Genomic DNA, 27705 nt, shown 5'->3' with positions numbered 1-27705 from the left:
ATTAGCTAATTAGGACCTCCCCAAAATGTGACTCGGGAAAAGGCAGTCCACTGCAGAGTCTGGAGGTCTGATTCATAGAAATCCAAACTCATTTGAAAAACCCAGTCTTGTTTCATTTTTAAAAAAGAAAAATCAAGCCTGACATCTGCCCATGCCTGCGTGGATGGCACGTGGTGTTCCATTCGCCCTTAAGATTCCGGGATTCCAGCCCGCTGCCCATTGTTTCTTGTGGAATGTTTCAAAACCTGGTCCAAGCCAGTCCACCCAAGGCACTGATGTGACATCGTCATTCTCCTTTATGACGACAGCATAAGGGGCAAGGAGCTGGCACTCTGGTGTTGTACCTCACCCTTAGGGCTCATTAGAAATGTCGTTCAGGAGTGCCAGGTCTTCCAGTCCAGGCCCTTCACAGACAAGGAGTCCGGGCTCCTCACGATCGAAGAGCCCAGGGCTGAGGTTGGTCAGCCCGGGGCATCCTAGATCAAGGAACCCCTCCCCGGGACATGCGTTGGACCAGTCGTCCAGATCTCGGCACTCTTCGGTGGAAAGGGGTGCTACCAGGGGAAGGTCAAGAACTCCAGAGAGAGGCCGTGCAGTGGTCAAGACGGGAGCTGTTGTGATCGATACTGGCACTGGAACATGTAAAGCTGGGTTTGCAGGTCAACAGACACCCCAGTCAGTCATTGAGACTGTGGTTGGGCATCCTACAGAAAGGTCCATGAGGACTAGACGAGACAGACCAGACACCTTCATCGGGGAGCAAGCTCGGTTGGAGACTGACGTTGATATCTGTTGGCCGGTAAGACATGGCATAATCGTAGACTGGGAGGCAGCTGAAGTCCTGTGGAGGCACCTCTTCTACCACGACCTCAAAGTTGCTCCAGAAGACCATGCCCTTTTAATGTCCGATCCGCCCCTCTGTCCAACTACAAACAGAGAAAAGTTGGTGGAGGTTGTTTTTGAGTCCCTCAACTCCCCAGGGATGTATGTGGCATATCAGTCTGTCTTGTCAGTGTATGCCCATGGGAAGATTAGTGGGCTGGTGGTAGACACAGGCTATGGCATGACACACACTGTGCCGGTCCATCAAGGGTACATTTTGCCACATGCCACAGAACGGATGGACATTGCTGGAGCCAATCTGACGTCTTTTCTGATGGACCTTCTTAAGGACCTGGGGCACTCCTTCGATGAAAGAATGCTGGACGTCATTGATGACATCAAACAAAAGTGCTGTTATGTGGCCCTTGATTTTGAGAATGAGTGGAATCGTCCCAAGCGGGAATACTTGGTGGACTACCAGTTGCCTGATGGCCAAGTGATCGCTCTGGGGAAAGAGAGGTTTCAGTGTCCGGAGATGTTGTTCAGCCCTCCACAAATGCCAGGCCTGACTCTTCTAGGAATCCACGGCATGGCCCAGAAAAGCTTAAAGAAGGTCCCCGAAGAATCGAGGAAGGAAATGTATGAAAACATCATGTTGTGCGGAGGGTCATCCCTCTTCAAGGGCTTGGAAAGGAGGTTTACTCATGAGCTCCTGGCTACCGTGCACACCAACACAAAAGTGAAAGTCACAAGTGCCCCGTTGAGGCACTATTCCGTCTGGACGGGGGGATCCATTCTCGCTTCCTTGAAAAACTTCCAGCCATGTTGGATCAGAAAAGAACAATACCAGGAGCAGGGGCCCTACATTGTGCACAGGAAGTGCTACTGAGATGGGCCAGATTTCCCCCCAGCGGAGGTCGAGGCTGAAATGGCAGGGGAGGGAACGAAAAATAAATCAGTGTGTTTGCTTAGGCTTGAAATAGGGCTGGTAGTTCTTGGCTGAAGAGTAATCCCAGCTCCCTGTCAGATCGAATTAGTAGCTGGTCATGCAAATGTTCCGTAGGACATGCCATACCTAAGCCCAGGTCGCCTGACTAGGGTATGCGCCAACCCAGGGGGGAACCCCACGGGCGGCACACCCACCATTGCCTGCTTCTCTTTTCAAGGGGAGTTAAGCAGAGAACGAGACTAAAGGGACGGACAATTCTGTCGAGTTTGCTTTCTCCTTGGTTCTCATTTTTTCGTTCCTAAGTTTGGTTTGACTCAAACTTTGAGAATTTATCCAGTCTTAAGTTCAATTTGTCCCGAGCTTTGAGAATTATGTTTTAAACATCTGCATGAAAATTCATCAGCATTTTTTGTGCACATCTCTCCTAACACATGCCCTTTTGAATGCATGCTTGCCTAATATACACATTTTTTTGCCATTGGTTTTCCTAATATAATGCACATTTAGACATTGTTTTGTCTACTATTTTTGTACATGGTTTTTGATCGGAGAATGCCATTGCAACACTCAGAAAAGTGTGAATTTTGAAGAAGCAAGTGTCGGTTCACGCAGTGCAAAATGAGGCATTAAAATGTGAACTGAACATGTTTCTCCATCCCCTCAAAGTTCCAGGCAGAGCAACTGCTTTGCCTGCAGAAAGGCTCAGGTCTAATCCCTGAGATATGTGGTTAAAAGGATCAGGTAGCAGCCAGTGATGGAAAAGATGGTTCTCTACCTTGAGTCCCTGGAGAGCTGCTACCAGTCAGGGCAGACAGTACTGGAATGGATGTAGAAATAGTCTGACTTTCTGATGTCCCTGAATCCAGTCTTTAAGCTTCAGTTAAAAGATCTGAAGGAGGGTAGTAGGCAACCTGGTGTTTTCCATAAGTTTTGGATGGCAACCTCCATTGTCCCTGCCCGATGGCCGTGTCAGCTGGGGCTGATGAGAGTTGTAGTCCAAAACATCTGGAGAGCACCAGGTTACCCACCTTTGCCCTAAGGTTTTGGGAAGTTGAGGGGGGCGTACCACGAGTCAGAGCAGCAGCATATAGTCCGTCTCAGGTTGAGCTGTGCACAAATGACCACTCGAAATTCTCCACCCAGTTCACGGACAGGGAGGTTGGGGGGAGGGGAAATCATTTCACCACATTTCTCCAGGGAGAGGAAAAATTCCCCCACGGTTTCTTGGAGGTGGGCTCACCTTCAGCGCCTGCAGTGGGTCAGCTTAATTTGGGTTCTTTCTTTGTTTTGTTCGGACTTGTGTTTTGCCCTTGCGAGTGGCCACAGTGGTAACTTTGTTGGCAGCCGTGCCAGCTGCAGGCTTTTGAGGCCCTTTGAGCAAGACACCCTCGATGGCCCTCTCCCGGGAGTCTCCCCTCTCGCCGCCGTTGTCACCAGGTCCAATTGCTCTTCCACGTCTTCCTCATCGTTGCTACCACTGGCTTGCTTGACAGGGAGAGAACTGGCGGGGAAGGAGGCAGTGGCATCTCCTCCTCCTCCTCCTCACCACCAGAGCGAGAGGCAGGTGAACCAGCAGTTTGCAATGGGGAAGAGGAGGAGATACTCCAGGGGGCTCTTCTCAGAGAGCCCCTGCTGGGGTGTGGGCCCTGTGCAGGTGCCCAACCAGGCCCACCTTTGGTGCCTGGCCACCATTTTGCATCCTCCACAGTGCCCCAATATTTAGTCGTGTTCTTATAGGGAAAGCTTGGGGAACTTTTTGCAATCCTTAAAAAAAAAAAAAGCTTCCTACAGCAAACAACTTCTTACTGAAAGCAAAATTTTGCACCTTCCAGCAGAAAGGTCCGAGCGTGTCTTTTTTTAGTGAAGCAACATGTTTCCGTTCTGTGCGCCTGCATGCCCTGTTTCCTGAATGCAGGGGACAGGTGTCGTGACCTTTCTCAGGAGCCTCACGCTGCAGGCAGTTTTAGTGGATATCGCTGCTCAGGTTGCCACATTTCCTGAGGTTCCCCTTCCCTGACAAGAGGGTGGAGCCCGGGAGCTGGGGAGGGGGTCCGATGTAGTTTCAGCTCCAGGTTTGTGGGGGCCCTTGGGAAGACATCTTCGGTGGGCCTCCTCCCTCAGTGAGTCTCCCTTCTCACTGCCATGGTCACCAGCTGCTCTTCCCCCCCCTCCTCTTCCTCATCATTGCCGCCACTTGCTTGCTTGACCGGCAGAGAGCCAAGGAGCCAGGAGGCCGTGGCCGGCTGCTCCGCCTTCTCCTCCCCCTCCTCACCATGCCCGGGCCAGAGCGAGAGGCAGGCGAACATGCAGGTTGCAATGGGGAAGAGGAGGAGCAAGTCCGGGGGGCTCTTGGCCGTGGGGCCTGCTGAGGGGTGGGCCGTTGGCACGTGCCCGAACATGCGCACTCTTGGTGCCCGGCCCTGTCTCATTGTTCCTGGCTCTGCATAGCAGGTGGCGGGTGGGGGGACCCTTGTGGAAAACAAGGCAGAGCCAATAGTTAAAACAGCCTCAGCAGCGGCATCTGCACATGATTTCAATCCAGGACCTTTGCGAATCCTGGTACAAACTGGCCTCACCCACACTTGTTGGACCAAGGCGCGGACCAGAGGTGAATTAATCCACCAGCTTCTGCACTGAGCCGCTTCTTGGCTCAAGGGATGTATCCAAATGCATTTCAAGTCGTGTCTTTCGAAAGAAAATATGCTGAGAAATGCATATTTGGAGAGGAATACATTTCAGAAATGTGCGCTTCGTGAGAAAGAATGTTTAAAAATATGAATTTAAATTTGTACTTAAATGTGAATGGCCATGTATATATGGGAAAGATAGAAAGACTAACAACAGTGTATGTATGTGTGTATAAAACAGACTAGAGCAGAAAGGGTATGGAACAGACCTGTGTGAGTAAACACGTGTGAACATGCCACAGAGCAGAAAACAGATGGATGAATGAGTCCATTCCTGATTTTAATGCATGGGGAGCCTTACACAAATCCTTATCTCAGTCTTTAGCATGGCAAAGTTCAGAGAGGAACATAACTCACTTCTCTGCCCCTACCCTGCCCGCCCCATGATTAAGCCTTCTTCCTGACATTTTACACCTTTCTCTGGAAACCCTGAAAAGGAGGCTTAAACCTTGAAACCTCACTGAGATCTAGTGACCCTAATGGCCTTTGTTGTACGTGAGAACTCCCAGCTGAGGCCTCTTATCTTTGGCCAAAGTGCATCTGTCTTGAACGTAACCAAAACGTAACGAAAGCCTGTCCTTTCTGTGGTCTCTCCTGCTTGCAAGAAGCCATCCGGTACAGTGGTCACACTGTGGATATCTATCAACCTTCCTCATCTCTTTGCTCTTGTTCGGTCAGGTCCCCTGAGCAATGGTGAGATGAGGATGTTGTGGTTTCAGTTAGTGGAAAGAGAGAGCGCATGCAGTAACACCACTGTGGGGTTTGTTTGTTTTTTGTTCTTTTAAATCTCTTTTATTATTGTAGATCTACTGGTATGATATGGATTTAACAAAAAGCAGGATTGATTGGTGGGCTCAGAATAAAAGTTGACTATTTTGGTTTCCTGGTACCACATTCTGAGTGCTTCAAAGCATGTGCAGAGTACCTTCTTGCTCCTTAAGAGGAACAGCCCACCCCCTGTCCCCACAAGGAAAAATGCTTGTACGCATGGATGGGCAGGGTGCCTTTCTTCTGTGAAGGGAGCCAGATTCTCTGTATGAGTTTTTAATGAGTCAGAGGACACTGTACCTCTGAACATGTACAGAGCGCATTTGCCCTCTGGTAAGCAGCAGCTCCCTATAAAGCATCTCTTAAAGATGCAGGATTCCTATCCCAGAAAGGAGAGAATTTAGTTTCATACAGTATACAATTTGACAGTCCAAAGTGACTGGTCATAGTAGAAGGAAATAGTAATGCCCCACAACCAATTTAGGAACCACTCCCAATATATGGTGTTTTTCTACTGCTGTCAAAATGGCCTCAGAAAATGAACAAGTTCAATATCTATCAGTATTGACTTCAGTTGCATCAGCACATTGATGTTTATTGCAATCACCTGTGGGGTGTTTTTGCCCCCTTTTCTTACAGACAAATATCTATTGAATGTTGATCATCGTACAATTTTTATATATATTTCATTTAAGAAAAATCTCATATAATGCACAAATCCATCACACACATACACACAAAAAACATGATCTTCTTTGCAGATAAATTGGTTATGGTATGTCTGTGCCAGGGGCAGCTAAAGTGCAGCTCAAAAGGTGCTGCTTTCTTGAGGAAGCAAGGCCAGAAGGGCAAGCTCTTAGGATATTTATACCATCTTTGGCCAATCTGGAGGGCTCATGTTGCCTGACAGAGGATGATGATACTCACTGCTATTGCTTTCTCCCCACTGATTAGATTCTGAGGCCTTAGCATACACAGCCCATAGTAACTTATTAGGCCTTAGAACCTGAGGTGTCTGGTTCAAGGCCTAGAGGCTGAGGTAGTAGGCCTTGGATCCTAACTAGGCCTCATAGTTTAGGTTTCTGGTTCATGGCCTAGAGGCTGAGATAGTAGGCCTTGGATCCTAACTAGGCCTCATTTAGGTGTCTGGTTCAAGGCCTAGAGACTGAGATAGTAGGCTTTGATCCTAACTAGGCCTTATCCTTTATGTGTCTGATTTAAGGCCTAGAAACTGAGATAGTAGGCCTTGGATCCTAACTAGGCCTCATACGTCAGGCATCTGGTTCAAGGACTAGAGTCTGAGATAGTAGGCCTTGGATCCTAACTAGACCTCATTTAGGTGTCTGGTTCAAGGGATAGAGACTTAGATAGTAGGCCTTGATCCTAATTAGGCCTCATTTAGGCATCTGGTTCAAGGCCTTGAGTCTGAGATAGTAGGCCTTGGATCCTAGCAAGGCCTTCAAGACCAAGACACTAGGCTTCGAATCCTAACTTTCAATTCATGTCTCAAGAGTATGTGACTCCATGCCAGGTGGAGGGAACCTCTTTTACCCCAAGAGCCAAATTCAGTTTTGGAGAAGCTGTCAGGAGCCACATGCCAAGGGGCTGACAGGGCCAAAAGCAACAAAATACATGAGCATATGGTAGCTTAAAGTTCTTATTGCCAGAAATTAGCCTTATGAGCATTTCAACCCTTGAGAATGGGGGAAAAAGTGAGGAAACCATCAAGCAACCAGTGGTTGAGGGAAGGGGGCAGGGCCCTCTGGGGAACCCAGGAGAGCTGGATTTGGACCCCAGGAGGGCCAGATTTGGCTTCCAGGACTGGCTGTAGGCCTTGGATCTGAACTAGGCCTCATATCTTATGTTTTCAAGTACAAGACACTAGGTGTTGAATCCAAACTCCTTCAGGTTTCCTGTTCAGTTCTTAAAATCTATGATACTAGATCTTGGATCTTAAGGGGGCGCCATTGAGGGTATCTTACCCAAGGACCCTCAAAAACTGAAGCCGGCACTGCCTCTCCTAAAACTAACCAGCTAGTCCTTGGCTGCAGGTTACTGGCAAACAAAGAACCAAACCTGACTTTTTGCAAGCACATTTGAGATAGGGTAAACAGATTTAAGAATCCCCCTTCCCTGTGCATTCACACACACACCCAGTTGTGTTATCTAATCCTGATTCTTCACTGATGTCCAAAAGATGGCTAGTACAAAAGAGGTCCTGTTTCATCTTCTCATTCCAAGGATTTTTCCTACCAGATCACAATTATTTATCTGTATGATGCCCATCAATGCTTCCATTGTCCAAGAAATGGAAATTTGTCTTAATTCTAAGTTTATGTGGCAAAGCAGAGGAACTGCGGACTGTTGGAGGGGTTTCCGGAGTCTCTAGCAATCCACAGGAGGGAAATTCGGTCACTTGCTGCTCATCTCCAATGCCCGAAGTGCTTCGAGGGTCTTCCTTCCCTACCTCAGCCATGTTTGGCAACATGATTGGTAAATGGGAGCCATCGAATGTCGGGAAATTACTGGAGTAATTATGGAGGAGATAATAGTTGAGGAAAGTTGGGGAGAAGGCAGATCTGAAGAAAGTGGATTCCTTGTAACTCTTTGCCTGTGGGGAGCCCATGTCATAGAGCAAGGAACTATGCCTTGGGTTGGAACCAAAGAACTCCCTTGAGAGGTACATGAAATCTACTGGGTCTTGTGACAAAGGAGTGGTGTTTGGAGCCCTAAACCAGCAGCTGTCTTCTGTGTGAAGGAGGGAATGGACTTGGGTGTTCTGAATTCCCGGGGTACAATCAGTGAGGCCAAAGCGTGTCTTCAGGTCAAGTAGCTCCAAACGCAGGCACTGGTTCTCCTCCTGGAGAGCAACCATCTTGTTTTCTATTGCAAAATCGTTGAAACGCCTCTTTTCGCGGGAACGCCTGGCAGCTTCGTTGTTCTTCTGCCTCTTCTCCCAGTATACAGTGTCCTTCTTCTCCTCAGGGGTAAACTCTCGTTTCCGCCGCAGAGTTCCGCTTGCACCACAGGGGAGCATGGCTTTCTTGCAGTGAATGGCCAGTGGGCCAAAAGCTCCCACTGGTTCCTGAAAGTGTTCCATGGTCCCAGTATGTGTTTATTTATTTTTTTGGATTGGTGCTTACTGGAAAACAAAAGGTTCAAATTTTACAGGGGCAAGAAAAACTTGAGACCTGTGTAGCCAAAGGATGGGGTGCTTACGTCTAGACGTGGGTGACATTTCCCAAGTTCCCCTTGAATTATCTCAGATATTACTCAAGTTCTTCCAGGAAAGAAATAAGGTCTCAGGGAATTCTTTCCAGCCAGTCTAAGGACAAAGACACATTAACCCAATATTGGTCACTCTTATACAAACTAATGGAGCGAATGCTCTATATATGGGTGGGTGAAAGATGCTGTTTCTGTGTGTGTATGTGTGTGTGTGAGCCAAGGAGAGGGAATCCTCCCAATGAAGGATACATGGGGTGGCCTTTCCTGCCCACTTTGGATTTTGCCCCTGTAGGGTCTTAATTTCCCTCCTATTATGCTCAATAGTGGAAAAAATCTGAGAGGCTGTGGAAACCAGGAATTACATCTGCTCAGATTTTAATCCAAGTGGAAGAAGAATTCTGGGGCTTGAGGCAAGCTTTAATGAACCCCTGAAGTTCTGTTCTGAGTCTTTCTAAGGAGAACTTTACCAGCACCTCTAATTACTCCAGACCAACATGTGATTCCTTACCTCTACAGGTCCTGGCTGTGCATAGCTGTTCTCCCTCTATGCCTTCCCAGTACCCTCTGGCTGTTTCCTCTTCCCCTTATTTCTCTAGATGATCCCTGTGCTCAAATTATGGTGTAGTTAGGGATTGTGGGGGAACCCATCCAGGGGGTCAAATCCGCTGAGCTTTTGGCAGCTTGGCCCCCCGGACTCCGGCTTGCTTGTCCACAGGCTGGCCCAACTCACCCTGTGCAAACCAGACGAGCTCGTGGGCTTTCTCCACCAGCAACGCCACGTGCAATCCCCCTGTGCTCCCCTTGCCGATGCTGACACCAGCAAGGAGAGCACCAGGGGGTTGTGCATGGTGGCGGCGGGTGGCGATGGCAGGAGTCTCAACAGCTGCCCTCTGCTGCCCACTGCACCAGCACCACCTCCATCGTGTGCAAACCCCTTGCATTCTCCTTGCCGGTGTCAGCATTGGCAAGAAGAGTGTGAGTAGTTTGCACATGGTGGAAGGGGTGGCCGGTGGCAGCAGGAAACGCCACCGGCACCACCACTGATGTGCACAGATGTCTCCTCCCTCCCCAGATGGGGAGAAGGAGACATTTGCACAGAGTGAGGTTGATGAGAGCAAGACTCTACTTTTCCCTCCTGGGGCAGGGAGGGAAAAGGAGAGGTTTACACATAATTTTTTATCTATCTATCTATCTATCTATCTATCTATCTATCTATCTATCTATCATGGTGACACTATATCCGTCTTGTGCAATTATACAACATAGCACACAAAATGACATCTGTTGTGGTATTTTGGATAATTCCAAAATAGTACTAGTAGTAGTAATAATAATAATAATAATAATAATAAGCAATAAATAACACCAGAGAAGTGGTATATGGAATGTGTAATGTGCCCCAACAGTTGTCAGTGCACTTAAATACTGATTAAAAACAGTAGTGCAGCTCTAGCCCTGGTCTCCGGTTATTCTTGTACTGGAATAAACTACTATAATATTATACTATTATCCTAATTATAAAATATTCTTTGTTGCTCATAAATAAATAAATTGGGGATTAGGGGAGAAAAATGTTATGGACCAGAAACCTCAATCTCTCCTTGCCAAGAAGAAGAGCTGAAAAGAGAATTTCACATCCCAAGCACTCACCGTCCCAAATTTAAGAATCACCTCAAATGTTTTTACATGTTTTAAAATGTATTTATTTATTACATTTCTATACCGCCCAATAGCCGAAGCTCTCTGGGTGGTTCATAAAAATTAAAACCACAAAATGCAGCATGAAATACAATATAAAATATAATACCTTTAAACCACAGTATAAAAGTACACCTAGAGTAATGCTTTGCAGCAATGCAAAGATTTAAAATGCAAAAGCAGATTAAAAAGAACAGAACTAAAACACTGAAATCCTAAAATGCGTGGGAAAATAAAAAAGGTCTTTAGCTGGCGCCGAAAGGAGTACAATGTAGGCACCACTCCCTCTCCCAAGGAGGAATTTACACCTCCTGGACCCAGCTGGATATCCCCTCCTTATTGAATGTGATAAGCTATGAAGGGCAAGGGTCAAGCACACGGGTGGTTGACTGGATTTGGCCAAGCACCTTGTCTGCATCCTTGGGCCTCAATAACTGACTCATCCAATAAAACTGGACCAGACTGTGCTCTGGACGCCTCTGCTAATGGAACTGCATTAATTGTTCAGGCAGGCATTTGGGGTGGGTTAGGGTATTTTAAAAAAAAAATTATGGTAGAATTTTATTGTTTTAAATTGTTTTATGGTGTGTTGTACATCGCCCAGAGTGGCTGGGTGACCAGCCAGATGGGCGATTAATAAATTTAATAAATAAATAATAATTTATTTTTATAAATATATTTATAATATTTATAAATAATAAATAATAATATTTATTAATATATATTTATAAATAATAATAAATAATAAATTGTGGTGTCCAGTTCGTGACGTGCACACAGCGACCCCAGCCCCAGACTCCCAGCCTCCTGGGCCCCGGGAAGGAGAAGGAAAGACTTGCACACAGTGACCCCACCGTGGCGGGGTGTCTGTGAGTTCCGGCGGAGAGCTTGCGGCTCAGCTCGCTAATGGAAGCCGAGCCAGGGACTTGGGGGAAATCCATCAGGCATCCCTAGGTGTAATGACAGACCTGCCAATATTTGACAGATGAAAACAAAGACTTGCTTGGAACTTGAGCAGAACAAAGATCTGTCTAGTTCAGCATCTGGCTCCCAACAGAAGATGCTTCTGGGAAGGACACAAGAAGGGCATGGCGGCACCAGCTTGGGTCCTGAGGTTTTTTTTTTTTATTTTGTTAGTTAATGTCCTGCGTTTCTGCCCCTAGATGGCTAACAATGGAATCCACATTATAATCAAAATCATAATTAAAACATAACAGGAAAACTAGCAAATTAAAAGCACAATGAAAAACACAACTATTGGTTCGTCCCCAGCATCTGACAGGCAAAAGTGAAGTGTCTCTGAACATAGAGTTTCCATCTGACCATTATGGCAGATACCAATGATAATGATTCCTCCTTGAATCTGAATGGGTCTAATCCCCCTTTAGTGTTAGTGCCCATCACACATCTTGTGGTGGTGAATTCCATAAGTTTATTACAGAAAACTCAGAGGCATGTAACTCTGGACTGGCTGCGAGAGGTCTCCCTCCCTCCCTCCCTTCCCTACTGCAGCTTCTGAGCTGACACTGCAGGAATAGTCTAACCTAAGCAGAGACCATCTTGGGTTTCCAAATAAATTAGGAAAACAAGCATCAACAATGGTTTTTGTGGGAATAGCAGCTCAAAAATCACCCTGTTGAAGTGATACTTGAAGTTTATGTGTAAGAGAGTTTAAATTTAGCCCTTTAATGTAACTTTTTCCCCTTTTTTTAATACCTTTTTTGTTCCCTTTGTTTTCCTGTTCTTTCACTGTTTTCCTTCTCTTTCCTTTTTATATTTCCTTTTTAGTTTTTCTGGTTGTTGCTGTGTCCTCAAGAATACTGTAATGTTGGAAACTGTAGATGGTGATTATGTTGTTGGTATGCTTCATTTCACTTATAAAGATAAAAAGTAGAATAAAAATTAAGTAAAAAAAATATCACCCTGTTGCCTCTTTTTAGGTGTTTTCCTCAACCTTCACATTTGACAACAGGAAAGATACCGCCAGCTGTGATCTCAGCATCTTTCACCGTGCACATGTGTGATTTTTCAACAACGTCAAGGGCTACCCATCTCATTTCAGGGCTTAATCACTTACCAGGAATCTCTCTCTTATTGTTCTGATGCTGGCATTTCAGGTGGGACTGACTCTATCTGTGTGGGAGTGGGGGATGCCTGCCCTTTCAACTCAGTGCTGCACCACAACTTTTTGTCACTCCTGGAGTCCAAGCCTCACGTTGGTAAAATCAGCTGCACTTGGTTTCCTCTTCAACACCTTTGTGTGACACCTCAGTAAAAAGAGAGAGGGAGAGGAAAAAATCATAATCCTGCAAGAAAGCCTTCACTGTTACTGTAATAAAAAACTGTCCAGTAAAGTGCTAAACAAAGGCGGAAGAGGTTTCTTTTCCAAGTCCTATTTGATTTAGCTCTTATATAGAATTGTTTAATGCTTCAAAGTTATCCAAGGCAAGTTATCTCCAAAAATTCTTACAACCGCCCTGTAAGTTAAGACGGTATTATTGCCTTCCCAGGGTGCATACTTTAAAGGCACCGAGGGAATATCAGGTTGAGTTAGTAGCTCAGGTTAAATTCAAATGGTGAGCAGTGGGTCTGTCTGACAGCATAAGGAACTTCCTTCCAGGGCTAGAACCAGGGGTCCATGGATCTCTGTGCTGCTGCTCTGTGTGATCCAGAGGTCAATAGCACATTCCTTAGATCCATGCTAGGCAACCTGGGGCTATCCAGATATTTTGGACTTCAACTCCCATCAGCCCCCAGCAGCATGGCCAATGGTCTGGGAGGGTTACAGCCTGATTGGTGGCCTAAATAAAAACAAATAAAAACAAACAGTGGGAGTTGTAGTCCAAAACATCTGGAGGGCACCAGGTTGGCTATCCCTGAAAGATGGGAAACTATTCCTAGACTCTGGGGTGACTCCATAAAGCTAGGCTGTCCTTTGGCTCCCTCTGACTTGGAAAAGCTTCCAGGCTGAGATGGAACTTTGCCTGCACAAAAAGATCTGTCTGATTCCTGTCCTCATGGGACTGGGCTTCTTGGCTATGGGATCCTGACTCCTGGCTTCTGGAGTTTGTCTCCTGGTCTGTGAGTCTAGGCTATGGGCTCCTGGGCCCATTAGTCCAGCCTCTGGATCTTGGCCTGTCTATCTGAACTTATGGCCTGTGATTCCAGGCTTCTGTCACGTGATCTATGTTTCTGGACATCTTAGGGTCCAGCATTCTGACTCCTGGATGGTGAGTTCAGGCTTTTGGCCCGGGGTGGTCCCTGCTGTCCTTAAGGAGGCAGTAGGGCGACCATGTCTGAAGAAGCCCACTCTGGACCCAATGATATTAGACAACTACTGCCCAGTTGCAAATCCCCCTTTCTTAGGGGAGGTTCTGGAGAGGGTTGTGGTGGAACAACTGCAGATGCTCTTGGAGGATACTGATTATCTGGATCCATTCCAATCTGGGTTTCATCCTGGTTACTGGACTGAATCAGCCTTGGTTACCCTGATGGATGACTTTATCGAGGGAGGGACAGGGGGAGTGCAACCCTGTTAATTCTGCTCAGCCTCTCATCAGCTTTTGATACCATTGACCATGGTATCCTCCTGGATCAACTCCTGGATCAATAGCTGCCGCCGTTTGCGTCCCTGCAGTCAGCCGTGATAGGCTACGTAAATGTTTACGTAGCCTATCACGGCTGAGTAAAAAAACACACAAAAAACCCGCGCATACGCAAATGGCGGCGCCCATGGGCGCCGCCGTTTGCATTCCTTATTTTGGCACGTCTAGTCTATGTAAACATTTACGTAGACTACGGCGAAAATAAGGGGAACGCAAATAGCATAGATGCTACGCTATTTGCATTCCCTTTATTTTCTCCGTAGTCTATGTAAATGTTTACGTAGACTAGACGTGCCAAAATAAGGAATGCAAATGGCGGCACCCATGGGCGCTGCCATTTGCGTACACGCGGTTTTGTTTTTGTTTTTTTTACTCAGCCGTGATAGGCTACGTAAACATTTACGTAGCCTATCACGGTATTTTTTAAAAATCTAGCCATGATAGGCTACGTCAATCTTTACGTAGCCTATCACGTTTTGTTTTTTTTTACTGGAAATGGCGGCGGTGGCAGCTGGTCAGAAGACCCGCTGCCGAACTGCCGCCACCGCCGCCACCGCCGCCACCGCTGCCGACAGGAGGATTCGCCCAAGGTAAGTCCCGTCGCGGGGTGGGGGACACAGACCGTTTCGCCACCAATTTCAGGGGGCCGAGTGTGCTGGCATTTGGCCTCCCTGAGATTCGTGGTGAAATTCTCTGACATCCCTAAAAAGCCTTCACCAGAAACTCAGCCAGCGTTGGAACAACTTGGTCCTTCCAGCCTCTGCTGTGTGTATGCCTGGCCTCCTGAATTATGCCCTGTGATTGATGCTCTGTATACTGAACTTTTGGACTGCTCACTGACCCTGCTTCCCTGACTGATTTACTGTGTTTGACCTCTTGCTGGTTTCCTTGACTATTCCCTCTTCTGCCTGATCCTGTTGCCTGCCTGTGTTCTGACGTCTGCCTAGATTTTGACCACTCCTGCCTTAGCCTAAACCTCCTTGGACTGAAACCTGTGTGCTCGACCATATGCTTGTCAAATTGACTAGTGCATCGCTCCCTGTATTTGCTTACAAACAGCCAAGACTCAGTCTAGAGCAGGACAGTGTTCTCTGTTTGATGGGCTGTTCAGTCCAGGTCTGTTTTAAAGCCCATCAACACCTAGCACCTGGACAATAAACTGAGTAGCAGGCACACAGGTCACCAAGTCAGTCTCAGTCAATCCTGAAGGAAATCAACCCTGACTGCTCATTGGAAGGACAGATACTGAAGTTGAAGCTCAAATATTTTGGCCACCTAATGCGAAGAGAAAACTCCCTGGAAAAGACCCTGATGCTTGGAAAGACTGAAGGCAAAAGGAGAAGGGGATGGCAGAGGATGAGATGGTTGGATAGCATCACCGATGCAATGAATATGGACTTGAGCCTGCTCCGGGAGAGAGCGTAGGACAGGAAGGCCTGGCGTGCTCTGGTCCACGAGGTCACGAAGAGTCGGACATGACTGAACGACTGAATAACAACAACAACAAATTGCATTTCTATTTAAATTACAGTAATTAGCCTTAAATTTGCAGCTAAACATATAAATCAGCACGTGCAAACGCCATGCAGATTGCCGCACTTTTTTGTCTTCTGTTTTGGTGATGTATTTCCTTTTCCTTTTTTTTTGGTGATGGCTCAGAAAGAAGACTTTCCTAGCCCTGCTGGGAGATGCCAGGGAATCAACCAGGAACCTTCTGCACACAAAGCAGGTGCTTGAACGTGAGCTACAAAATGCATTGCTCACTGCATAGCAGGAAAAAAAATATACATGCCCCCTTAGTTTCGTTGTGCACTCTTTGGGATCTAGCTTTCGGAGGAAAAGCAGAACAACAAACTAGGGCAGCTTTGGGGTGGTTTTGATACGCGTTTGGGGTTCCTGCCAACATAAACCAGAATGTTTTCTGCTCGGAAACAAAGCCTCCCTCATGAAAGGTGAACGTCTGTTATCGAGAAATGACTGATTAGGAAGAATTTGGCAAGCTTTTCCCTTTGAAAATGTCAGGACCTTCACCAGCAGAGCAAACCACAGTTATCTTAAAAAAACAAAACAAAAAAACCCTGATATAAATGGTAACCAGTGTAGGAGAAGAGGAAACTGTTGGGGTTACAAAATGATGCCTTTACTTGGAAGATCTTTCAGCCACAAGATGATAAATTTCATTATATCATTAAATTGAAAAAAGAAAATAATGCAACCTGGTGTCCTCCGGATGTTTTGGATGCCAGCTCCGTCAGGTCCAGCCAGCATGGCCAAGGGTTGTAGTCCAAAACATCTGGAGAGCACCAAAGGATACATTTACTTGCAGCCCATGATGGTAGATAAAGCTTTGCAGATTCATGGAGTCATAGAAATGTTGATTCCTTTGAAATTTTAGCAGCATCACTACTGATTCCATATGTGTGTTTAATCCCACCCTTCCTTAAAGGAGCACAGGAGTACATAGTTCATGACAACCCTGTGAGGTCACCAAGTGAGTTTCATATGGCTGAGCCGAGCATCTTCCAGAGCAGTAGCCTGTAATAATTTGTTGCAAACACAAGAGAGGATTGTGATGTCATAGAGATAAACAGATTTATTATGGGAGAGGTTCCATGGACCAGAACAAGGGTAGGAGACCTGTGGCCTTCCAGATGGACTTCAGCTCCTATCTTCCCTGACCATTGGTCATTCTGGCTGGGGCAGATGGGAATTTGAGTCCAATAACATCTGGAAGGCCACAAGTCTGTCACCCCTGGACTAGAGTCCGCTTCATTAGATAACTGAAGAGGGGTTTGGATCCATGTCTCCGAGTCCTACACTGACACTCTAACCACCACGATTCTACTTTCCAGCTTCCAAAAGTTGAGACCAATATAAAAAACAATTCCTTTGTCTCTTGAGGCCATTCAGGATTTCAGGTTTAAACATGGCAATTTTGAAAATCTAGGGATATAACAAGTTGGGAGTATTTTACCGTAGCTCCAGTAATGCCATCCCAAAGAGGACTTCCTTCCTTCGTTCCTTAAACTATGTGTATCTCACCCATCTGTTCAGAATGAAACCATGAAGGGCTGGATGTGCCCAATCTTGTTTGATCTCGGAAGCTAAGCAGGGTCAGCCCAGGTTAGTACTTGGATGGGAGACCGCCTGGGAATCAGGCTTCCTGCACTGAGCAAGGGGTTGGACTAGATGGCTTTGCAGGCCCCTTCCAACCCTATGATTCTATGAAAACAGCTAACAACTGTCATAAAACCGTTATGCATTGCCAAAAAAGAGGAAATACATCACTAAAACAGAGGACAAAAGGGGACACTGATTTGCATAAAATGTGCATATGTTGATATATATGTAAAGATGCAAATTTAGAAATGATTATTATAATTCAAATGGAAATGCAATACGTCTCACCACCATGGGGAAGACTGGCTAGGTAAGCTGTAGTCCTGACTGCTCAGTCTGCTGTACGGGTGCAAACTATTGGGGAGCAATTTTAAGGCCCGTGCTCTCCCGTCTTATGGTTGTTTACCTTTTAACCATATCTGAACTGGAGAGCCCCTCAAACAGAGGGATTTACTCTGTAAGACACATAGCTACCCTAAAAATAACAAAGCAATAGGCAATTCTGGGAGGTGCAGGGGAGACCCCAATAAAAATGATCAAATCATAACAGCAGACTACTAAATCTGCATCCAAACAGATCAAAGGCATTCTGATTTAAAAGCAAGAAAACAAAAAACAGGCATAGTGTCTAAGCAGCAGCATCTTGTCATGGCACCTAAGTGCACAAAGAGAGGATGCTAGCTGGATCTCATGGGGTAAAAAGATCCAAAGCCTGAGCAACACTACCAGGGAGGCTATGTCCTATGTCCGCGTGCTATGCACTTCAGATGGTGGAGGGACACCAAGGAAGAATTAATGCAGACACATGTTTATATGGGGCTGGGGAAGGGGAGTTGATCAAGCTAGCCAAGTCCCAAACTGTTTAAGCCTGAGGTTGGTGATGTGGAGCCTGAATGTGGCCCTCTAAGGGTAGCCTGACTCCCCGCTTGTGAATTTCAGACAGATAACAGCAAGGGAAGAACAATCTGTATCGGTATAATCAGGGAGAGCCTTCTCTCCAACCCCTGCCAGCAAGGAAAGAGGATGTGTGTGGATGTATGTGTGTGGACGTGGGGCCTCTCATACCCAAGCCACCATCACATGAGGCCCTCAGGGCCCAAAAGGTTATTCATCCCTGGTTTAAGGCATTAAAGGTAAAAACCAGCATCATGAATCAGTGCTGGTTTTTAAATCATGATGCCGACACATATCAGGATCCAATGGGATTGATGCAATATCAGAGCTATTGTTGTAGCAGCATTTAGGGATGTATACGAATTGTGTTCCAGTTCACAAACCACTCCAAAATGCCTTGTTCACAGTCCTGAACATGAACACAAATGGGAGCACATATTCTCTGAAAATGCTCACCAATTTCTGAACTTGCATTCACGTTCGTAAAATGTGTACTTGAAAAACGTAGAATTTTCTCAAAATGCACAACTTTCGAGACATGCAGAACTTTCTCAAATGCACAACTTTTGTAAAATACGTAAAGTTTGAAAAATGAACAGCTTTCCCCAAAAGGCACAACTTTCCCCATGAGAATGAACCAAAAAACAGGTCATAAATGAGAACGGAAACGAGGCAAATTGAGCTTTGAAGTAAAGTTCAGAGAATTTCAGTGAGCTCGAGCATGCCTGGTTCTCCCAACCCTAGCAGAATTTTATTTTGTGGTCTCACATCATGACAACATTGAAATTAAAACAATGATAAAACAAATCATATAGATCACATTTTGAATTGGCTAAAAAAAGGCACACTTGTCCTTATACAAATAATATCCAATCATGTACACAAAATCACCATTTTCAGTTTAAAATTGAGAATTAAAATTAATGAATATTAATCGAAACTTTAGATCATCTTAGTGACCCACAGTATGGTCCTTTAAAAAATATTTTTTCTTGGAAATATTGGGTTGGATCCAGACTTAGTCACACTCTGACCCATTGAAATCGGTGGGACTTAAATTAGTAATGATTAAAGTCCCATTGATTTTCACATTATAACTGAGGGCAATGCGGATAGTTGGTCACCTCTGAACTTGGAGGGGACCCCCTATTCAATGCATGCAGGTGGAGCACAGATCTTCTCCTCTGTGCTCTGGCCACCCTGCATTCATGGCTGGATGGCTGATTTCGGTTGTCTAGCTGGAGTGGGTTGGAGAGTTGGGGGGCTGGGGGAGACTGGATGCTGCATAGGAAGCATCATAACATTTCCGCCGTCCCTGCCCCTCCCTGCCCAAGGAATGCCCCCATTTTCCCCGCTCTGTGCTGCTCTTATGAGCGCAGAACCAGGGACGAACCACGCCTCTTATGAGGCAGCAGAGGTAGGAGCGGGGAGGCGGTTTTCTGGGAACTGACCTTGGAGCATGGGCTCCCAGGTCAGTTCCCCAAAACTGAATAATCCTATGGCCGTCTAGCCACTGTCTATCAGCCATAGGATTGCGCCTGAAGTCTGGATGCTTATATAAAAGCTGCCACCTTTCAAATCAGTGATTTCTTATTAGAATTTCACTTACTGGAGTTATATGATCCCACTCAATGAACATTCCTTGAGCTAGAAAAGGTACACAGAAGGGCAACTGAAATAATTAGAGACAGATGAATCCCCCCCGCCCCAGCCTTTGTTGGGATGGCTTGGAAATGATCTGAGCTACTTCCTCTCTGACACCCCAAAATCAGGGAATAACTTCTCTTATTTCTGAGCCAATCCAAAATCCCCCCCTTGAGTTCCAAACCCTTGCTCCTAACCTGCAGAACCAACTTCTGAATCTTCCTTGTCTGCCTTCAGTTCAGATTAAAATCCAAAGAATGGGGGGCCATAACACTTGCTGATGAGGCAAGTATTATGAGCCCCTTGGAACTCATGCTTCCAACTCTGGAAATAATGGCTTGGAGACATCTCTAGAAATGATTGAGGATGGAGAGGTTTCAAGAGTTTGGCACTTTTCCATTTAGGGGGGAAAAACTCAGTGGGTTTGGTAGTGGTTGGTCAAATGATCAATGGTGCAGAACATAAAAGCAACAAGCATTTCCCCCTCCCAAATCTTTCTCACAGTAGCAGGACTGTGATCGACTCACTCGTAGTAGTATGCTCAAAGATGAAAAAAGGAAGCAGTACTTCACACATACACAGTTTATAAATTTCATTACCACAAATTAGGGTGACAGGCCACAAGCATAGATAGCGTCTTCTTTCTTCTTCATCTTCTTTTTAGTATTTGATGCATGCAAGAGCGTCTTATAGCAGCTGCTGCTGCATGTTGTATGATTCTTTTTCATCACAATGGCGTCATTAGGGAAGGATTTGGGGGCAGAGGTCTGGGGGTGGGAGGTGGGAGGTGGGAGGAGATCTTGAGCTTCCTGGATGCATCTAGGATGGTGGCCTCATTTATTACTTACTTACTTACTTGCAACATTTGTATACCTCTCCATATCTAAAACAGATTCTGGAGCAGGAAACATAAGAAGTAAAACAGTAAAAAGATTTTTTTAAAAACATTAAAACACCATACTAAAAGTATTCTTTAAAAAAAACAGAATGTCAATAAAAACCCTGACTAAGGAATGCTTCCTGGAACAGTGCTCTTTTCAGGAGCCACCGGAAACAACACAGTGTTGCTGCCTGCCTGACCTCCAGGGGCAGGGAGTTCTAAAGAAAGGGGGCCACCGCACTGAAGGCTCTTCTCCTGGTGGACTCCGATCAGGCCATAGGTCCATGTGGAACCACCAGGAGCAAGCCCTCCAATGACCTCAGTGACCAGGCAGGTTGGTAAGGGAGAAGGAGCTCTCTCAGGTCACCGGTACCAAGTTGTTTAGGGCTTTGTACGCTACTACCAAAACCTTAAACCTGGCCCAGTAGCAAATAAGCAGCCAGTGCAGTTCCCTCAGCAAAGGAGTTGCACAATGAAAAGGGGCAGCTCCCGACAACAGCTGAGTTTCTACATTCTGCACTAGCTCCAGCTTCCAGATTAGCCTTAAGGGCAGCCCCACATAGAGCACATTGCAGTAATCCATTCTTGAGGATACTAGTGCCTGTGTGGCCAAGCTATCCCTGTCCAGGAGAGGCCAGAGTTGGCAAACCAGCTGAAGCTGGTAAAAGCCACTCTGAGCTGCCATGGCTACATGGGCCTCCAGCGACACTGATGGATCTAGGAGTACCCCCAAACTACACACCTGATCATTCAGAGGGAGTGCAACCCTGTCCAGAACAGGCAATAGGCCTGTCTCTTGGACCTGGGAACCACTCACCCACAGAACTTCCATCTTGTCAGGATTCAGCTTCAGCTTACTGGCCCTCATCCAGCCCATCACTGAGTCTAGGCACTGATCCTGGAACTGCACAGCCTCTCCTGATTCAGGTGTCACAGGGAGACAGAGCTGTGTGTTATCAAATCCCCTATGGACCACCCCCGGTGGCTTCATATAGATGTGAAACATCATTAGGGAGAAGATGGTGCCCTGTGGAACCCCATAGCTCAATTGCCAAGGGGCCGAGGAATGGTCGCCCTATATTACTTTCTGGAATCGGCCCTGCAAGAAGGACCAGAACCACTGTAACACAGTGCTTCCGATGCCCATCCCACACAGCCAATCAAGGAGGGTAACATGGTTGATATCAAAAGTCGACCTGAGATTGAGCAGAATTAACAGGGTTGCACTCCCCCTGTCCCTCTCCTGATAAAGATCATCCAGCAGGGCGACTAAGGCTGATTCAGTCCCATAACCAGAACGAAACCCAGACTGAAATGGGTCTAGATAATCAGTACCCTCCAAGAGTGCCTGCAGTTGGTCCACTATGACCCTCTTCAGTACCTTCCCTAAGAAAGGGGTATTCGCAACTGGGTGGTAATTGTCTAATACCATTGGGTCGATGATCTTGGTGTGATCTAGCAGGGCTGTTCTTATGTTGTACAAAATCTAAATGGAACCTCCTTGTTCAGGAGCTTTCTACAACTAGTGCTGGATGAGAGGGTGGGTGTCATGAGTGAAATATGGGTCTCGGTGAAAGGAACAATAGCAAAAATGAAGGACATGATCCAACCATAATTAAGCTTCTTTTTAAAAGTCCCATGTGCTGAGGCTTAGTTAGGTTGCAATGCTCCCATTGGGAGACTTAGGGAGCAATCCTGTGCACCCCAGATATTGTCTGAGGGGCCTTAGGATACTGGGGTTTCCCCCCTCTGAGGTTAGTGCTCTGACCTCGGAGGGGAAGTCAGTGATCTGCCCCCCCCGACCCCCTCACATCTAGCGCGGAAAGAACCATGTCAGCTGGCCTCCAAGCTTGCAAAAGTGACCTTAGGGAAGGGGAAACGGGGGCATTTCAGTGGGAGGGGAGGAGACTGGAGAGGCAGGATGTGAGCAATCTTGAGGCCTGTCCTTCCCTCCCCCTCTGAAGTCCTGTTGCTAGATGGGCTAAAAAGCCCATCTAGTGAAAAATGCATAGTGAGAGGATGGGGAGGTGAAGATTGCCTCTGCTGTTCCTCCTGGCCTGCATTGGATGACGAGAAGCCCCGGAGTTTGGGGGCTGCTGATCATTGAGGGTGCAATCAATAGGACTGCATCCTTAAGCATGTGTTTAAGTGAAGCAGAGCCTCCGAGGAGAAAGACCAGAGCAGGCCAGAGAATGACATACTGCTGTTGAGGAGAAAGATGAGAGAGGGAAGCAGAGATATTGAGGAGAAAGAAAAGAGAAGGCCAGAGAGGAAAGGACTGCTGCTGGGAAGGAAGGAAACAGAAGTAGCAGAGGGAAGGAAGTCTGCTGAGAAGACAATCAAAGGCAGCAGAATGAGGCAGAGCAGCTGAGGAGAAAGCAAAGAGAAAGCAGCAGAGTAGAGGGAAGGAGGCAGATGCAATGGGGAGAAAGAAAAGACAAGGCCAGAGATCGAAGCAGAATTGTTGAGGAGAAAGATGAGAGAAGGTCAGACGGAGGAAGCGGCAGAGGGAAGCAAAGCCCTCAAGGAGAAAGACAATGAAACCCAGCACTGTGGTGAAAATGCTGAGAAAGGGACAGAGAAAGCAGGCCTTGGCCTGTAAGCAGTGGTGAAACTCTGCAGCGGAGACCAGCAATAGCAGTCTGAGGAAACTGTGAAAGCAATTGCCACTTCCTAATAACTGTAACACTGTATTTGTGGTTTGGGGTTAGAGCTAGCAGTTTGTACAGTTGTATTTGTTGTTTAGTTAATGTTGTTACTCATTGAGTGTACAAAAGCGAAGTGTACATGCTCTCACACACACATTCGTTTGACTCTGGAGTGATTGCCAATTTGCCCCTGATTACAGGAGCACAATTCAAAGTCTGCTGGTCTTGAAAACAATAACAAGTGCAATCCTTTCTGTGTCTGCTCAGAAGTAAGCCCCACAGTGTTCAAGGGGGTTTACTCCAAGTTAAATGGGTATAGGTCTTCTCCTATATTTACCTACCTGGACATTAGATTCACCATCTGAGGCCCCCTTCCTTCAGGTGCGCTCACCAAATGAGACGAAGGGGTGGCTACAAGACAGAGGACCTTTTCAGTGGTGGCACCCCATTTGAGGAGTAATAATAATAAACTCTTGTTCCTCTTTGTTAATTGTTGTTGTTGTTCAGTCGTTCAGTCGTGTTCGACTCTTCGTGACCCCATGGACCACGGCACGCCAGGCCTTCCTGTCCTCCGTTCTCTCCCAGAGTGAGCTCAGTTTCATATTCATTGCCTCAGTGATGCTGTCTAGCCATCGCATCCTCTGCCGCCCCCTTCTCCTTTTGCCTTCAATCTTTCCCAGCATCAGCGTCTTTTCCAGTGATGTTAATTGTTACATACTGTTTTTATGCTGTATTGTTATTAATGTTGTTTTTTTTGTTGAATTGTTTTTAACTTTGTACTCCGCCTAAAGAATTTTTTATATAGGTGGGGTCTATAAACTGAAATAACAACAACAACAACAATAATTTGAGGAGCACTCTCCCCAGAAAGCCTGGCCTTGAACCAGCGTTATAGTCTTTCTGGCACCAGGTAAAGACTTTTTTACTGTCTCAGACATTTTAAGAACTGTTTTGAGTGCTTTTAGTATTTTATTCTGCTGCCAGTTTTAATTTGGTTTTATGTGCTGAGATGGTTTTATTCTTTACTGCTGGTTTTAGCTTGGTTTTATTCTGGGCTGTTGTTATTTTTTAATGTTTGTATTTTATATTTCTAATGTATTTTACATTACCCACAGAGCTTTGGTTACTGGGTGGTTTAAAAGTATAGTAAATAATTTTTTAAAAATAGAAAATTAAATAAGATTGTTGCAGCCTTAATTGCTTTGGAGCCATGGTATTGGAGGGACCATCTCATCCCCTATGAAATGTGCTCAGACACTTAGGCCTTCTTCAGAGGCCCTCCTCCAAGACACCCCTCAATATTCAGAACTTAGGTAGGTGCAGAGAAGTCCTTTTCAGCAGCAGTTTATAAGATACCCTTGCTAGACAGCTCCTTCTTTTGCTTCTTTTGTTGTTCTATGCTGTGTTTTACCAGTGCACACCTGTACTCCTGTGCATTGGTAAAATACCATACAAAAAGGAGCTTATGTACAATCACATTAAATTATACATGTGCATTGGTAAAACACCACACAAAAGGAATCTTTGATGCTACCAAACGTACAGTCACATCAAGAGTGTGTCATGCCCCCTCCACCTTGATTTCTCAGTGTGTGTGTGCATGTGTGCGCGTGCATGTGCGCATCATGAACCTATCGGAGGGGGAACAGAAAGAACCACTTTAAGAAGCAAGCATGCTGGTTCTTCCAGTACGTTCCTTAAAGCAGAGTTAGTTATGGAAGAAGCTTCTCATCCCAGTGCTTCCAGAGAGAGCCCCTGCTGTGGTTGCCTTGAAACCTATGCCTCTTGTTACTTTCCCTCGTTTTTTGTTTTTGTTTTTAACAGCTCAACTAGCTATACCAATGCAGTGACTTAGGATATTCTGTGGAAAACATCAGGTTTTTTTTGAAATGGAAGAAAATTTGTGTTTCCTTGGAGACGCACAATATTGTAGCAGCAGTAACAGTTACCCTATTTATAAGGTACCTTTTCTAGACAGCTGTTTCTCTTGCCTCCTTTGTTAAGTTTTGGCACCAGGTTTAAGACCTTTTTATTTATCTAAGCCTCTTCATGAAGAATGATTTTGAGATTAGCTGCTATGGACCTTAGCATAAGCCAACATTTCCCAACCTGGTGCCCTCCAGATGTGTCAGACTACAACTCCCATCATTGGTGTTGTCGTCCAACACAGCTAGAGAGCACCAGGTTGGGGAAAGTTGACACAGGCCATGCAGTTTTATCTGATATTTTACTAGTTGTTGCTTTTAAACTTTAGGAATGCCAGAAACTGGCAGAGACCACTGGCCAATCTAACCGGTCCAATCTAACTGAGCATATTCAACTCTGACTCTGATTGGATGTGGCTCTCCAGGGTTTCTGGCAGATACGCTCTGTCCAATCACCTCTTACTTGAGATCCGTCTCCCTGGAGATGCCAGCAATTTATCTGGGGACATTCTGCAAACAAAGCAGGTATCTACTGACTGAACTATGGTCCCTCTCTGAATTTTTGTTTTGCTTTGAATCCAGTGTTTTATTTGTTGGATGCTTACATTGTGTTTTTGTTGAATGCTGCTTTGATAGTTTTCATTTAAAACTAAACAACGGGGATAATAAAGAATGATCTCAGTCATTTAAAACCAAACAACTGGTGATAATAAAGAATATATAGAAGAATATCTGATAATATAATTTTATCTGTTCAAGGGAAAAACATATATTAAAACAATAGAGGAAGGTACAATATTATTGTGCTATAATGTCCTACAATACCAGAAGTAAGCTGTTGTGAGGAGAACCAAAACCAAACGCGTTTTGACACAAAGTCTTCATCAGTGGTCTAGTACATAAGAAATGGTCTAGTGTGTAAAAGGTGTATCAGAAAGGAAGAAAGCTTAAATATACAGACACATTTTACAGGACAAGTTTTTCGCGATTACAAACTACAAAGGACACTGCAGTGTCTAAAGCTGTGGATATAAAAATAATTTTGTATTTTAAAAGTGTAATTTTTAAGACTGCTACTCAAATATGTATTGAAATACATATTTAAATGGCAATTTTAAACATTAAACTTTTAAAATACAAAACTGTTTTTATGTCCACAGCTTTAGACACCACAGTGTCCTTTGTTGTGTGCCATGATATTATCAGATATTCTTCTATATATTCTTTATTATCACCAGTTAGCTCATTCCAGTTGTTGTATCCCAACCCTGAACAGTATGACAATACATTTCCTGTTTTGTTGGGTTCATTTAAAACTATACATTCTTGAACAAAAATATTGAAAGGCATCATTCCAATATGTGAATGATATTATGGGTATGAATAATACCCATCTTTCATTGATACAGTGATTTAGTTTACCATCATGAGTCTAAGTTAATGGTTAATAAAGCAATTGATCCACATTTTTAAACTACTCAAAAGTTGGTGAAATGAAAGCTCCCCTCCCCACACGTACACTATACATATTTTCAGTGCAACCAATATCTATTCCAATGCTTCTTTCATCAAAATGCATTCCAAATAACCGAGGAAACCAATGGCGCATGATAACCTTACACTACTGATATCAGTCAGTTTATTATATTTCTGCCCTGAAGTTAATAATCAAACTCAAAAGTTGGATTGAAAATAAGTAAAAAAGGTCTTGCATGGGGCGAGTGATATCTCCAAGAGTTACCCTGTGTGTCTACGGCTGATATGATCTATCAATCATTTCCTCTATTTCCAAAATTTGGGGTGTGAGTGCCATTGTGTAAGTAGCCAAAACAGTGCAAGAAGGAGGTTCTTGAGAGAACCCTGAACTTTGCAGAAGTACAGCTGAGCCGAAATGTTTCAGTTCTGAGAAATATTGTGAGATTTTTCTTGATCTTACTCCACTAGAAAAAGAACGTTCCCCAAATCCTCTGCACTGTGGTGGCTGCCATTTTCCTTTCCCAATACCCTGAAATGATGTTCGGTCTGGGAAATTATGGAGGATGCAAATGGTAGCCAGGCTGACAACATAGTTGCACCCCCCCCCCCCAAATCTCGGGATGCAGGACAAAATGTCCAACTGCCACTGCTAATGGTGAACCCCCCCCCCCATCATCTCCTCCCAATGGAGAAATTCAGTGAAATGGTCTCCTCAATTTCCGTGCCCACAAATAGGTTGGAGAATTGCAAGAGGCCTTTCGCACATATCTCTATGGAGAAGTACAAAAAACCTTTGGGGAAAGAAAACTCTAAGAGGGGAGCACTCCAGAAACATCGCAAAGAGGACTGCGGATGGTCACTGACTGTTGGGGGTGGGACCAGGGCCAGCGTCAAGGGCAGGCATGGTTGGGCACCTGCCAAGGGCCCACACCCCAGCAGGGGCCCACTGACAAGAGCCCCCTTGGAGTCGCTCCTCCTCTCCACCCTTGCAACCTGCTTGTTTGCCTGCCTCTCGCTCTGGCCCAGACAACGGAGGTGGTGGTGGTGAGGAGCAGGAGATGCCGTGGCCTCCCTGCTCCCTGGTTCTCTACCCTCCAAGCAAGCAAGTGGTGGCAATGATGAGGAAGAAGATGAGCCAGAGCAGCTGTCTGATGACCATGGCGGTGAGAAAGTGAACTCACTGAGGGAGGGGCCCCACAGAGAGTGCCTTGCCCCCAAACCAGGAGCCAATACTGGATGGGACACAAAATTGGGGTGGGATGGAATGGAACGGCTGAAATTTTGATTAGAGAGAAATCCCCACTGCAACCACACTGCAACATAATCTATGTCGTGTTAAGTAACTCTGGAACTGGATTTTG

At 45.6% G+C, this 27705-nt stretch overlaps 2 protein-coding genes across 2 annotated transcripts; one reads left to right on the top strand and one right to left on the bottom strand.

The window, feature by feature from the left end:
• The first annotated feature begins 367 nt into the window (after positions 1 to 367).
• LOC146333682 (actin-like protein 9) lies at positions 368 to 1711 on the top strand. Its single transcript, XM_084826276.1, has 2 exons — positions 368 to 471; positions 526 to 1711. Exons 1-2 carry the CDS (start codon positions 368 to 370, stop codon positions 1709 to 1711), a joined length of 1290 nt encoding a protein of 429 aa, XP_084682402.1.
• A 5778-nt stretch (positions 1712 to 7489) lies between these two features.
• On the bottom strand, positions 7490 to 8326 carry LOC146333681 (nuclear factor interleukin-3-regulated protein-like). Its single transcript, XM_084825699.1, has one exon. It carries the CDS (start codon positions 8324 to 8326, stop codon positions 7490 to 7492), a length of 837 nt encoding a protein of 278 aa, XP_084681825.1.
• Positions 8327 to 27705: the final 19379 nt, after the last annotated feature.

The sequence above is a fragment of the Heloderma suspectum genome, chromosome Z, assembly GCF_057233095.1.
Source record: "Heloderma suspectum isolate Gila_16-S chromosome Z, 16-S_ref, whole genome shotgun sequence".
NCBI lineage: Eukaryota > Metazoa > Chordata > Lepidosauria > Squamata > Helodermatidae > Heloderma > Heloderma suspectum.
Note: the sequence above shows the minus strand (reverse complement) of the source record. Positions and strands in the feature narration are given on the sequence as shown.

Excerpts from the sequence above, each read along its gene's own strand:
- LOC146333682 (XM_084826276.1), top strand. The coding sequence starts at position 368 with ATGTCGTTCAGGAGTGCCAGGTCTTCCAGTCCAGGCCCTTCACAGACA. Across the intron at positions 472-525 it reads CTGAGGTTGGTCAGCCCGGG|ATCTCGGCACTCTTCGGTGG; the intron begins GCATCCTAGATC and ends CCAGTCGTCCAG.
- LOC146333681 (XM_084825699.1), bottom strand. The coding sequence starts at position 8,326 with ATGGAACACTTTCAGGAACCAGTGGGAGCTTTTGGCCCACTGGCCATT.